This window comes from Rhinichthys klamathensis, unplaced genomic scaffold (assembly GCF_029890125.1).
Source record: "Rhinichthys klamathensis goyatoka isolate OS25496 unplaced genomic scaffold, OSU_Roscu_1.1 h1tg000545l_1, whole genome shotgun sequence".
Classification (NCBI taxonomy): domain Eukaryota; kingdom Metazoa; phylum Chordata; class Actinopteri; order Cypriniformes; family Leuciscidae; genus Rhinichthys; species Rhinichthys klamathensis.
In genome coordinates, this window is record NW_026607017.1 from 490001 (window position 1) to 505000 (window position 15000).

Consider the following 15000-nt stretch of genomic DNA (forward strand, 5'->3'; position numbering starts at 1 on the left):
CACAGCCACGTCCAAGTGATCTGATGGCGCGGGCGCTTCGGTCTGGAAGTGATCTCTCGCGCGTGTACGTCACTCATTGTTTACACAGAGATTTCGAAAGTGTTACCTTTCACTGTGAAGATCTAAACATATTTAGATATACAGGAAATCGCAATGGAAGACGATTTCGATATATCAACAGACAACGTTGAATTTTTTCAGAGATCACTTCCGGCGCTAGTGCAGACCGAAGCGCCGGCGCCCTCAGATCGCTTGGACGTGGCTGTGTTTACAAGAGGTAAAAACGATATAAATACTGTTCGTTTTCTCACACAAACCGCTCGTTTCGTGTCTTAGGCCATCAATGTGTACTTACATTTACGAGTCATTAAATCATGTTTAATTTGGACTTCTCTGTGCTGCTCTTTGAGGTGGTGACCATAGACCTGCATTATATGACTGACAGACAAGAACGGTTTGACCTAAAAATATCAAAATTGAAACTACTGCGGAAACAAAGACACCTACATCTTGGATGCCCTTGAGGTAAGCTAAAACATACCAAAAATTAATTTCAAAGTGAACTATCCCTTTAAAAGCGCTTCAGACTAAGTAAGAGCATTTTAAACATGTCCTGAACATGTACTGAGCTCGTCAGCTGAGCTCTGGCGATCCACTAGAGGAGACGCAGCTAAACACTGTTCATGCTTTATGACTGTACCCAGAGCCGGCGCAGTGCAATATTATCTGTCTGCAGTCCCGGAGGCTGCATTTTCAGGACCCCACTTCTAGGACCGCATTTCTAGGACCCTAGTTTTTTGTGACAACGCCACCTACCGAGTCGGAGAACCGCAGTCCCAGGAACGCATTTCCAGGACCCTAGTTTTGGAAGACCGAAAAAAGTGCCACCAAGGCAGTATTTCCACCCAGTTTGAACTACATTAGAGTTTTTTTTTTAAGTTGTATTACACCCACATACTACTTTCTTTATTGTAATTAAACCAGGTTCCTAGGAATGTTGAGAAATGAATGATTGGGTCTAAGTAGCATATAATAACTCAAGTAAAATAAACAAGGAATCATGTTATAGCCTTTTCAGTCACTAGATGGACCACATTTTCAAGTACAGAGGGAAGACAAGGATGACTCTGGGGGTAGATTTAAGATTGTGTATTTTACAAAATAATATATAACACCTGAACTTGAACACAAAAACAAAATTGATCATGACGTGAACCACATAGACAGAACTTCAATGGATGGACAAACACATGGACAACATCATCACTGACTCTTAAGAGATAGAAAGAGAAGTGAATTAAATAAGGAACATTTAGTTGAACATGTTCTACTCTCTAATTTTAAATTTCATATTTAAAAGATCTTAGTTACCACAGAGTAATGATAATGATAAAAATAATGATATCAATCTTCATACCAATTAATGTTCATAATAAAATTATTGCATACTGTTCAAAGATTTGGAAAAAATATATATTTTTAATTTTTGATGTTGTGGGAACAAAGGTTCTAGAAACACTCATGTCAATAAAGCCCATCTGAACTGAGAAAAAAAAAAAATAGAGAGAGATGCAAGAAATCTGAATAGAAATAACATTATTGACACGACTTTTCCTGACCATATATATATATAAGATTTAAAGCACACATTGTGATGTATGCAGCAGCACTACCAACTTTATAAAACCATGTCAAAATGAAGAGACACATAACATGTATTGTGGGTAACGTTAAACAGGCTGACTGTGAGCACGTGACAGTGAAAACATTAAGATTATTTTAACTGAATTAAAATGGAAAAACAATGAGTTCAACAATTCATTTTCCAGCATTAGAGGCTAATATATGATGGCTATGCATTCAAGACTGTTTAGCAAATCACCAGCACGTTGGCAACGTTAACTTTCCAATGAAATGCATCACAATTGTTTTTAAAGTTAAACAAATAAAAATTGATTCGCCTTTGATACTCACACTCTGAATGTCATCCATCTTCGCTGGTCCTCTAATTCAGTAGGTGGCGTTGTCACTAAAAAACTAGGGTCCTGAAAATGCAGCCTCCGGGACTGCAGGCAGATGCTACTCGCGCAGTGGGGTAGGGCCCCCAGCTGAAGGGGGCCCCCGATGGCCGCAAGGTCGTTTGGATTGTGTATCTGCCCTCGTCAAACAGTATCAACCACTGTAAACAAACCACCACAGTGAGACAGCGCTATCACTCTCCAGTACTGCTCCGTGAGTGAGAGGGCCCCCAAACTAGAGGGATTCCCCCTATGCAACGACAAACACTATGAGTGCCCTAATCACTGTAATGTTGAAGTGACATCCACCGTCGCGCACCCCCATCAGGCCCCCCACTAGCGGTCAGTGGAAGAGGAACTGTCGTTCCCACACTCAGCGCTACGCGGGCATTTACATTTAAACATGCCATCATGATGAAGCGCTCATATCCTTCAGGATTTTCCAAAAGACAGAGAAAGAAAGAAAGAAGAGGAAAAACACCAAAGACACAGCGATAAGTAAACCATTATTATCTCCAAATACTGTCTGACGTGTTTTCACATCTCTGCGAACATAAACCTTGACATCAGTGACCAAACACAACGGTAGATGAGCGTTGTTAGAGGGTGAAAAAGTTCGACTAATTAATAGTCATACACAACTGTGTTCTGTTTGCAGAATTAAAGCATAAACACACACTCGACAGCTTCTCGGCCCTTCTCTGCTGTAGCTACAGCGATCGAAACCTTCCCTTGAGCTAATCCTCTTCATGCACGAGCCCAGATTACATCGCATGAGATTTTCTGCCATGCTAATGATAACAGAATAATTATATGAATAATTATACTTTTTTTTTAATCTTGTTGACAAAAATAAACATTAATCAAATTGTGTCATTCACATCAACAATGCCTCATTGAAGACACTGCGTCCTTTACTACACTCTAGTGGCCACTCTGTGTAGTGTACGACAGAGTAATCCATGACTCCTAAAATGCACCAGAATACAAGAAATCCCGTCTGAATTTAAACAGATGTCCTGAGGAAGGACTAAGTTGGGACCTCACCTCACTCTTTTGCCTAGGGCCCCCAAATATCGTGAAACGGCCCCGATGGTTTATTAATATGATTGACAGCTGAAGGAATCTAATGTTTTGTATTGTATTGTTGTATTGTTTTGTCTCTGCATGTCACACACACACTCACTCACTCACTCACACACACACTCACTCACTCACACACACACACACTCACTCACTCACTCACTCACTCACTCACTCACACACACACTAAATGCTGTGTTTGATTGCTTGACACTGTCCTGTGATTCGCACCAACCTTCATCCAGGTGTGTGTGTGTGTGTCTGATGATCCGCTCTCTTCTGTTCATTTCATCCTGAGGAATCAAACACATCTGATCAGTGACACACACAGCACACACACACACACACACACACGAACATCCTCAAACTGTAATGAATGAAGCAGAGTCCCTCACCATCATCCTCATCATCAGTGGAGATCTTCATCACGGACTCAGGCTCCTACACACACATCACTGCAAAACACCAGCTCTTCCTCAGTCTCGCTTTCCAGCACACACACACATAAACACTCTTCCAGCACACACACACATAAACACTCTTCCAGCACACACACAAACACTCTTCCAGCACACACACAAACACTCTTCCAGCACACACACACATAAACACTCTTCCAGCACACACACACACAAACACTCTTCCAGCACACACACACATAAACACTCTTCCAGCACACACACAAACACTCTTCCAGCACACACACACACACACACACACACACACACATAAACACTCTTCCAGCACACACACATAAACACTCTTCCAGCACACACACACACACACACACACACACACACACATAAACACTCTTCCAGCACACACACATAAACACTCTTCCAGCAGCACACACACACACACACACACACACACACACATAAACACTCTTCCAGCACACACACACAAACACTCTTCCAGCACACACACAAAAACACTCTTCCAGCAGCACACACACACACACACACACACACACACATAAACACTCTTCCAGCACACACACATAAACACTCTTCCAGCAGCACACACACATAAACACTCTTCCAGCACACACACACAAACACTCTTCCAGCACACACACATAAACACTCTTCCAGCACACACACATAAACACTCTTCCAGCACACACACATAAACACTCTTCCAGCACACACACACACACACACACATAAAATGACTAAATCACACGAGGTCCCCAGATAATGCCAATCCCGTGCGAATAGGGCTATAGATACATTTTCCAAAGATGTTTAAAAAAGTTTGTACTTGTTTTATTTCAAACAATAGCATAACACACGTGCCTAGTCCTGATTGGTTCCAGAGCCGATGAATGGTTGTGATTGGTTCTTATGATAATGAGCTCACACCTCACTCACTCAGAGCTTCCGTTTATCAGATATATGCTGTGTGTGTGTGTGTGTGTGTGTGTGTGTGTGTGTGTGTGTGTGTGTTACTTGAATGTGATTAGATTTAGAAGTCTAAATTCAAACTGTTAAATATATATAGAGCGATGGTGTCTCTTTAGAGGACTAGGAGGACGCCACACGTGCAGCTCAGCTCAGCTATATTCACTTCATTATGTTATCTGTTATCTCTGTAAAGCCGCTTTGGAACAATCTACGTCGATAAAAGCGCTATATAGATGAAGATAAGTTGACTTTGACCAATCAGAGCCTAGTCTAAAGTGCGTGTGAATCAGGCCTAATGAAAGATGATTGACAGGTAGGAAAATGTTAGCATCGTGTCCATTACAGGCGTCTAATCTGCGCTGCCTTTCATCTACAAATCTGTTTATTTAATGGTTTTTTTTTTAGTAAAGCTGTAAGTCACTTGTTCTATAGTTGTCCTGGCATACAATATTTAGGACAACTTCTAATGTCCTTAACCCTTTTGAACAGAGATGAAGAGAGTGCATGTTAGCATGACCACAATAGACACGCTCATGGAAACACCCTTAAATAATCCACAATCATCAATATACAACACACTGTCTAATACTCACAGGCTGCTCTATTGCTGATAAACTCTATCAGAGCGTTAGACTCACAGAAGTGATCGTCCACTTGAAGATGAAGATGAGGATGAAGATGAGGGTGAGGATGAAGATGAGGATGAAGATGAGGATGAAGATGAGGAAGATGAGGATGAAGATGAGGAAGATGAAGATGAGGAAGATGAGGATGAAGATGAGGAAGATGAAGATGAGGAAGATGAGGATGAAGATGACGTTCAGACTCTTCTGTTTCTTTGGTTCAGCCGTTTCTAGGCCTGAGTTTGTAATTAATGCATTATTCGCTTCTGCACATTGTTTTTCTGTAACTTTTATTTTTAATTTTTCAGAACATTGTATCGTGATGCTTATTTATTTAGTGATGTATGTAATATTCATAGTGTACTTTTCAGTAATACAGGTATAACTGAAATGTTGTACAAAAAAAGATAAATATACAGTAGCTCTGCCGTGCGTTTCACTGATCTTTGTGTATTTTGTTCAAGAGATTATATATAATGCTGTACTTTTTTATCATACTCTTATGTATTTATGTTATAATGTACACAACAAGATACTATATTAAAGTTTTGTTTGATTTCAAAGTCTGTGTATGTCTTAACATTTATATTTAATTATTTTTGCACTTTTAATATACCATTTTAAATACTAAATAAAACAGCTTTATAATAAACTATTAGTGTAATGGTAATACATTTTTAATGCCATTTAAATGTTCTTAATCTTGAATATAAATATATATTATAATTGTAGTTTAAGACTATATTTTTAACGAATTGTAAAGAAATAAACTTAAATGTACTTGAAGTGGTTCCATTTTAGCACAATTTAATATATTAAACTAGTGCAAATAGCTTAAAATTGATCTTAAGCATATCACACTTAAGAATTTTGTTTCAAAATATCCAAAAACCACTTGCACAGTGTTAGCCTATATATTTCTTTAAACTGTGTACTTACATTATCCTAAATGTTTCCAAGAATTTGTAAACTCTTGGGAATTTGAGAAATTCACAGTTTTAAACAGTGCCCGTCCCTGTTCACGTGTCGCCATCTTTAAACTTCCTTAAAGGGCATATTGCAGGTTAGAGGACCCAACGAGTCAATGTATAGAAAAATAATGTAGGAACTAGATTTTCTTTAAAATATACTTATAAATACGCTACAGACGCTTCTGGAGTCGTTTTTGTGAGAAAATTTTACTTCCGCGTCTGAAAATGGGCGTGGCGGGCGTGACGTAATGGGCGGGAGAGCGGTCGATTCAAACAACAGGAAAACAATGGATCGCAATGACATTTCGGACGCTGAGGAAATACTTACTCGTATGACGGACTACAGCCATACAATTATGAGCCTGCTATGCTGCCAAGAGAGCAGGCCAGGACTAATGTCAGACAGAACGGTCAGAGACACCATTGAGTTGTGGTGTGAGGAGAACCAGTGGAGAACACGACAGGTGTCTTGGTGAGAGACGTGCTTATAGATACACGTTTGCTAACGAGTTACACTGTGCTCACAATATTGTACAGATTATTACCATCGTATATCAGGCCAGCAGACATTAGTATGTTTAGGGTAGATTTATACTATTAAATGTATAAAAACTGAGTATATTTCTATTGTACTAAAAACGTACCCAAGTACATTTTTTATACAGATTTTTCACCTGGGTTATAACATAAACAGAAAATTAAAGATTTGAATATTTAAACAACCTGAGTAATTTTGTTTTTCAATTACAAGTTGCCTCTATTTAGGGCATGACTACCTATATCACACTATTTCATCATGCCATTGGTACAGTATAAGACGATCAATATTTTTGCTTCGGCATCCCATGATGAACTCCATCATATCGCCGGGATGATAATCCTCCGATCTGAAGTGAACGCTACACACGACCGCGGTTCTCGAAGCCGATGCGGAAGAGAAATCCCGTCTCTTCACCTGCACACACCGCACCAGGCACGAAAGAAACACCGTCCCTTTTCTTGTTATGGAAACCTGTGGACTCGATGTCCTGACAGGCCGGAGTTTTGGCAACCTCCACAAACAATAATTTACCATGACGATGATAAATTAAAATACAAAAACTACCGAAAACACACTGACTCACGGCCGCTCTCACTGAACACCAGCCTACTCTGCACTGAGGCGCGGCTGAGGCTCCCTAGCGTGACGTAAAATGACGCGATGTTGAAAAAAAAAAAAGCCGTTTTTACGAGCAGTCCAAGAAACGCTCACTTTATCTACTAAATTAGTGCCCTTATGTCGTTTTAAAACATTTTAAATCCTGCATTAACTTTTCATATGGTATTTTCATACAAGGTTATATGTTAATTTAGATTTTTTTTTTACCTGCAATATGCTCTTTAAACTCTCTGGTCCGGGTTTCTCAAGCCAACCTAACGTTTATCTCGACAAACTATTTTTTCTTTTTCGTTTATGTCCACATGGCTAATTATAGTGTGAAAATGTTTATGGTTTCCTGTTGCCTCCTGCTACTTCCTGTTCGTCAGATCCACAGCTGACAATCAAACGCTTTCATGCTGATCTGAGAACAGCTTCAATTCAACAAACTCGTTTGAATTTCAAAGTCAGTCAAATGTAGCCTATTTTTTTATAACTGGCACCAAAATATGTTTATTATATTAGATCACTGAAACAACATGCATGCTTAAAAGTTAATTCTTCTGTCATGACTCATTACTTACAGTTTATCATTTATTTGTAGTTTGTAGTGTATGTGTATGTGTCCAGCCATGTGTGCCTGATGTGACTACAACACCTGAGCTCATCTACATCATACAGCTCGAATCTCTTCAATCTGGCAAATAATGTGCTTATGATAAAAATACTTTCATAGACATTGGTCATTCTATCTCGTAGCCTCTACACCATAATTACACACATCACATGTCAATTAAATATATCAAATCAATTTGTTGTATTCTGTTATATCGTCTCTCAACTAATCAGGATGTTGTTGAAAAAAAAAAAAGAAGCTGATTACCTGGAAAAAGAGCAAATAGTTTTTGTTCACGAGGAAAACACTGAGACGGGCCGTTGGCGCGACGCTTTCTCGGCAGTTGCGCATGCGCGTTTAGTACAAAGCGGGAAAAATTACAACGTTCGTGAAATGGCGGCGACGCGTCCAACATCGATTAAAGTAGGTTTAGTTTGCTTTGCTTTTAGTGTAGACACGGTGTTTATTAATGATTGATGCAATTAGCTATCACAACTTATGTGACTAAACTTTACATTATAAGTCAGCACAAACACTTTAAGTTGAAACGAGTCTTTTTAAGCCCTTTTAACTTAAAAATAAATCTGAGGCTGGTTGTTTTGCTCAAAGATACAACAGTATTAAAACAGATTTTTAATCAGTAGCCTAACGTTATATCATTCTGTGATTCATCTAAACCTGTCAATCACAGCTAAATGTTATAATATATAGCTACACAAATGATGTTCTTCCTCAGTGTTTCTGTCGTGTTTTCCAGCACAAACATCTAAACATTCTCAAATCAAGACACATTTACTGGAGAAGAAGCAACATTTTGATAAAATATTTATCAAACAAGACTTTCTATCCGTCATTTTGCTTCTCCGGTAAATATATCTTTATTTAAGACGGTTTAGATATTGAAACACCGAGGAAGAGCATCACTGCCCGAGCCGGATCTCTTCACATCCATCATCTCTGGCTTTATATGAATATGTGGAAGGATTTTAATGATCAGTGAAGTGATTTCTCACACATAAACTCCTGCCGTGATTTGAGTTTTGGATCCATCATCAACACTGAGCGACACACGAGCGTAATCTACTGCACATCAGCTCAATACAGCACTTATACATATAAACTTATACATAAACACTCAGAGTGATGATGCGGCGTCATCTAACTTCACTAATATCTCACTGTGATCTGAACTCATTTATGATTGACAGTTCCCTGTGTCCGTCCGTCATCACATCTCCTGAACACACACACTCTTAGGAATAAAGATACTGTGAAGAACATCTCAATGAGTTTTAGTGAAAGGATTCTGTGGAAGTTAAACGATATCGATGCCGATAAAGAAGCTTTACTTTTAAGAGTGTATAAGCAAGTTTAATATTATATTCAGTCATAACTCAGATGTTCTCCTGATAACTGAACTGTCCTTTAATGTATTCCACAGTTTTGGAGAAGTTTGAGATCATCAGACTTTGATAAAACTGTCAAAACTTTCATAGCGGCTCTGAAAAACATCTTACCTTCATCTGGTGAGTAGCGGGAAGGGTTTGGCGAGCTCCAGCGGTGTGTGTGTGTGTGTGTGTGTGTGTGTGATTGAAAGCCCCCCTCGGAGACTTCTCGACTCGCTTCCTGTGTGAGATTAACATCAGCCAATCCTCCGATGATCCTCACACACACTCGCTCGATATGAGAAGCCACACAGGAAGTGATCATTTCCTTCTGATCTTTTTCTTGAAACACACACACACACACACACTGTGACCACACATACATAGATACCACACACACTCACTCAAACATCACACACACACACTCACTCTCTCTCTCTCTCTCTCTCTCTCTCTCTCTCTCTCTCTCTCTCTCTCTCTCTCTCTCTCTCTCTCTCTCTCTCTCTCTCTCTCTCTCTCTCTCTCTCTCTCTCTCTCTCTCTCTCTCTCTCTCTCTCTCTCTCTCACACACACACACACACTCAAACATCTCTCTCTCTCACACACACACACACACACACACACACACACACACACACACACACACACACAGAGTGGCTGAATTTATCAGTAATTCTAGTAAGTTCTTCTCATGTGTGTGGTTCAGCATGCGTGATGTGTGTGGTTCTGCTGTTGATGTTGATGATGATGTGTGTGTGTGTGTGTGTGTGTGTGTGTGTGTGTGTGTGTGTGTGTGTGTGTGTGTGTGTGTGTGTGTGTGATCGGACACAGCGAGATCTTCTGTGTTCACGAGTTTAGACGTGTTAACCCGTTTGCCTAATTTGGTTTTTTGGGTCAATAACCAGCCTTTTAAAATCTCATTAGTCTCCCATTATGCTATACCATCACCACATATGAAATTCAATCTCTTTGTCCACTTGTTTTCGTTATACAGTACGCATCATTAGGGAAGACCTTAATCATTATTTCTGATAGCTAACGACATCATTCAGTGGTGATGATGATACAACCCGTGCATGTGGGAAAATCTAAATAAAGCAAAGAAATAATGTCTGTACGGGAATCAAACGTCAGTGTTTAGACGTGTTTGTAGGCTTGAAAACAGTGTGTGTGTGTGTGTAGTGCTGAATCATGGGATACGCTGTGGAAGTGTGTCCTGAACGATCCTGATGACACTAGCAGGAAAACCACATTCATACACAGCAGATGATATGTGTGTGTGTGTGTGTGTGGTGAGTCTGAGCATGATCAGTTACACACACTTACACATGATCAGTTACACACACTAAACACACACACACACACACACAGATTAAACACTTACACGTGATCAGTTACACACACACACACACACACACACACACACACACACACACACACTAAACACTTACACATGATCAGTTACACACACACACACACGATCAGTTATACACACACACACACACACACACAGACTAAACACTTACACATGATCAGTTACACACACACACACACACACACACGATCAGTTATACACACACACACACACGATCAGTTATACACACACACACACACACACACGATCAGTTATACATACACACACACACACACAGACTAAACACTTACACATGATCAGTTACACACACACACACACACACACACACACTGAATAAGTTTATAGACAGTGAATCATGCAAACATCCAGATCTGATTAATCTGGGCCGATCACAGAACAGGCCACATCACACACACACACACACACACACACACACACTCTAAATAAAAAACATCACGAAATCTGACATCGTACTCGAACACAGACGATTTTACTGAATAACTGTTGCACAATCACTGAGGAGAAAAACACGACCAGAGGAGCCGAAGAGAGATCAGCCAACACACACTCGCTCTCTCACACACACACACTCGCTCTCTCTCTCACACACACACACACTCTCTCTCTCTCTCTCTCTCTCTCACACACACACACACTCTCTCTCTCTCTCTCTCACACACACACACACTCACTCTCTCTCTCTCTCTCACACACACATACTCTCTCTCTCTCACACACACTCTCTCTCTCACACACACACACACACACACACACACACACAGATAACAGTGCAGAACTGTGTGTTGTTCTCAGGTTACTCCTCGGCTCGTGTTGCTCAGTAACTCAGAGAACGGCAGGTTATGATTATAAACACAGAAAACTCAAACGCTCCAGCACTTCAGTCTCTGCACACAAATATGATCAGAATTTCCTAGAACAACACACACACACACACGCTCACACACACACACGCGCTCACACACACACAATCCAGCAAAAGACAGAAAACCACAGTACACCAGATCATAGCAAAAATAACTTTATTAATGAACAATTCCTTCATATGAAACATGTAATAAACAGAACACACAGATCATGTGAAGAGAGGGAGCTTCTGTAACTCACACACACATATAAACACACATTACACACATTAGCAGCCGTGAAAACTGAGCATTATTGTATTAAAGTATAACCGTTTTATTTCACATGCATATGTCCATATATCTGAATACACGTCTGACGACAGCTCTGCGATACTGGAGCGCGACTGAAGATATTAAAGATAACATCAAGATGCCGTTGTTCTCGTTTAAACACAAAATCACTTCATTTTGACACAGTTTCCATTAAACGACTTATCTTCAGTCATGTGCACTCGGTGTATTTGTACAGCCAAGAGCAATATAATGTTGCTTTTTATAGAACAAATATATATATTTTGCTGCTCAGTTGTTTTCATCCACACAGTAGGAGCCAAACGGAGACGGTCACTGTGATGGGAGAGTTGTGTCAGTGTGCAACACCACAGCTTAGGTTTATTGGGATTTATTATCAAACTAATTTATTATCATCAAAATAAAGTGAGTTTGAGCTCAAAACAAGAACAAATATCAGCCGATGGAGACAAATAATCTTGTTTTCCTTTTGAATTAAGTTTATTTTTCGGACTTTTGATTTGTTCTTTAAGCACAAACTCGCTTCAATTTGCATATTTTTGACGTATCTTCTTACATGTTGCTTCTTCTCCAGTAAATGTGTCCTGATTTGAGAGTGTGTAGATGCTAGTGCTGGAAAACACGAGACAGATTGCAGTGAACGATTCATAACCTTTCATAAAAAAAATATAATAATGTGTTGTAGGTTTGAAACACATTGACCCGGCGTTACTTCCAGTTATCCAGGAGTGCGACTCGCCGACTAGCTTCAGTTCTCCAGCTAACTCGCACCGGCGACCGCAGGCGCTACACCAGCACAGCGAAGAGCGGCGTCTCCGGCTCACTTCCAGTCGAACGTCTGTCCGGCGAGCTGGAAGAACTTCAGGTTGGGTTCGTGGAAGTACTGCTGGAGTTTGCGCAGGACCTCGGGCCTGACGCGCGGGTGTGTGCGTCCCTTGGAGCGGTGGAGGCAGCGCTGGCGCCGGCGCTCGCGCAGACAGTAGAAGCCGCGGGTCTGGTTAAAGTAGAAGTGCGAGGCGCTGATCTGCGGCTCGAGCTGCAGGAACTGCTCCACCCTCGTCATCTCCGGCAGCGGGTCGCGGATCAGCGCGTCTCCGTCCACCAGGTGCAGCCGCGCGCGGGGGAACACGGCGAGCCAGCGCTGCAGGTGCACGTGGTACAGGCTGCGGTTCAGCGCCTTGTAGTCCAGGTTGAGCTCGCCGTCGCGCATTAGCAACGCCTCCAGCGACTCCTGGCGTTTGCGCTTCTCCAGGCGGTTGTGGAAGAGCTGCACAGCAGGCGCTCCGTCGGCTCGCGCACGATTAGCATTAGCCGCACGTCGGGAAGGGTTTGCAGGATTCGCTCGGGGACGCGGCTGGACGTGAAGTACGCCGGCGTCTTCTCCACCGTCAGCTGACCCGGCCGCGCGCGCGGCATCTGAGACACGTACCAGTCCACGCCGCGCTGGAAGTGACTGTCCCAGTCGAAGAAGTGCACCTCGTTCTGCGCGGCCACGACCTCGCTGTGGAGGCTTAGCATCTCGATGAGCGCGCGCGTGCCGCCCTTCCTCACGCCGATGATGATGACGTCGGGGAGGCGGGGTGTGGCGTCGGCGGGCGGGGGGGCGGAGCCTCGCGGGGAGACGAACGGCGGGAAAACACACAGCAGAGCGAAGACGACGGCAGCCATGTTCAGGCGGACAGCACACACACACTCACACGCCTCTGAGGAGGAACACACACACACCGCATGTTTATACATCAACAACATCAGTGTGTACGAGAGAGATTCTACAAGCTCTCGTCTTAGTCAAACTCGCAATTATGAATATTATGTAATCTGGCACATCATACACAACAAGAATAAAGCCTGTCATGCAGATTAAAACGTGAATTCAGTGATTATGAAAGCTCATTTTGCCACATAAGGGGAGATTAAAAGTCAAAATTCTGGCTTAAATGTCGGTAACACTTTACAATAAGGTTCATTAGTTAACTTTAGTTAATCAATGTATTACCTAACATGAACTAACCATGAGAAATACATTGTTTACTGTATTTGTTAACGTTAGTGAGCCTGACAGCACACACACACTCGCACGCCTCTGAGGAGGAACACACACACCGCATGTTTATACATCAACAACATCAGTGTGTACGAGAGAGATTCTACAAGCTCTCGTCTTAGTCAAACTCGCAATTATGAATATTATGTAATCTGGCACATCATATACTAGGGATGAACGATATATCGGCCACCATATCGGTATCGGCCGATACATGTTCGTTTTAATGTCATCGTTATCGGCCTGATAAGAAAATGTGGCCGATATATTAAAACTGATAAATAATGCATTATTTCCTTCAGATGAGACTCTTCAGATGCGCACTGTTCAACATGATGGTTCTGAAATATGATTGGAATCACTTCAAAAAAGGAAAATACAGTTCAGTGCAACATGTGCAGCGCGAGTCATATCGGTTACATAACATTATGAGAACATTATAATTGTGTGTTTGGGACACAGCTTTTAATGGGGAGACTTTTGTTTTTGTAATCAGGCTCTCAAAAATTATATACAAATTTGGATATAGATTTAGATTTATCGGCTAATATATCGGTTATCGGTTTTCAAATATAAAGAATTATCGGTATCGGCCAAAATGTTTATATCGGTGCATCCCTATCATATACAACCTGTCATTCAGATCAAAACATGTGCATTCAGTGAAATAATACTATAAACACCTCGTATAATTATGGAAACTCATGTTGCCATATAATGAAAAAAAAGTCAACCTTTTGTAAACCATTTATTAAAAGTCAAAATTCTGACTTAAAATTTTCATAATTATCAAAAAGTCATGGGATAGAAAGTAATAATATCAGCATTTTAGTTTTTAATCTACTAATTATGACTTAGTTTACAATAATTGTGACTTTTCATGCCATAATTAAGATTTACCAAAGCATGATGATATTCTCCCCTCGTGTGTATGTGTCGTTAAACCACACAGATCTCGGAAACTTCCCAGGCTAAAGTGTTCGATTTTGTTTAAAAAAAATGTTTTTGAAGAAAGACAAACATTAATAGTAATGAAATCCAAAATATTAAATGGCATGAATGTATGTTTATTGAGTAATCCACTATTTTTTAGAGGAGATTTGGAGCAAAAGTACAGGCGTGGTGTAAATGACTTTAGAAATATTACAGCAACAATATTTTAT

The 15000-nt window shown here is 40.9% G+C and overlaps 1 protein-coding gene across 1 annotated transcript in view; it reads right to left on the reverse strand.

Moving 5' to 3' along the window:
• Positions 1-15000, reverse strand: part of LOC130073400 (uncharacterized) — a gene marked incomplete at its 5' end in the record, with an annotated part of 47390 nt that overhangs the window by 12386 nt on the left and 20004 nt on the right. Inside the window, one exon of the mRNA XM_056238796.1 lies at positions 12616-13410. Within this exon, the coding sequence (XP_056094771.1) occupies positions 12616-13410 (795 nt within the window). The remainder of the gene's footprint in view (positions 1-12615; positions 13411-15000) is intronic.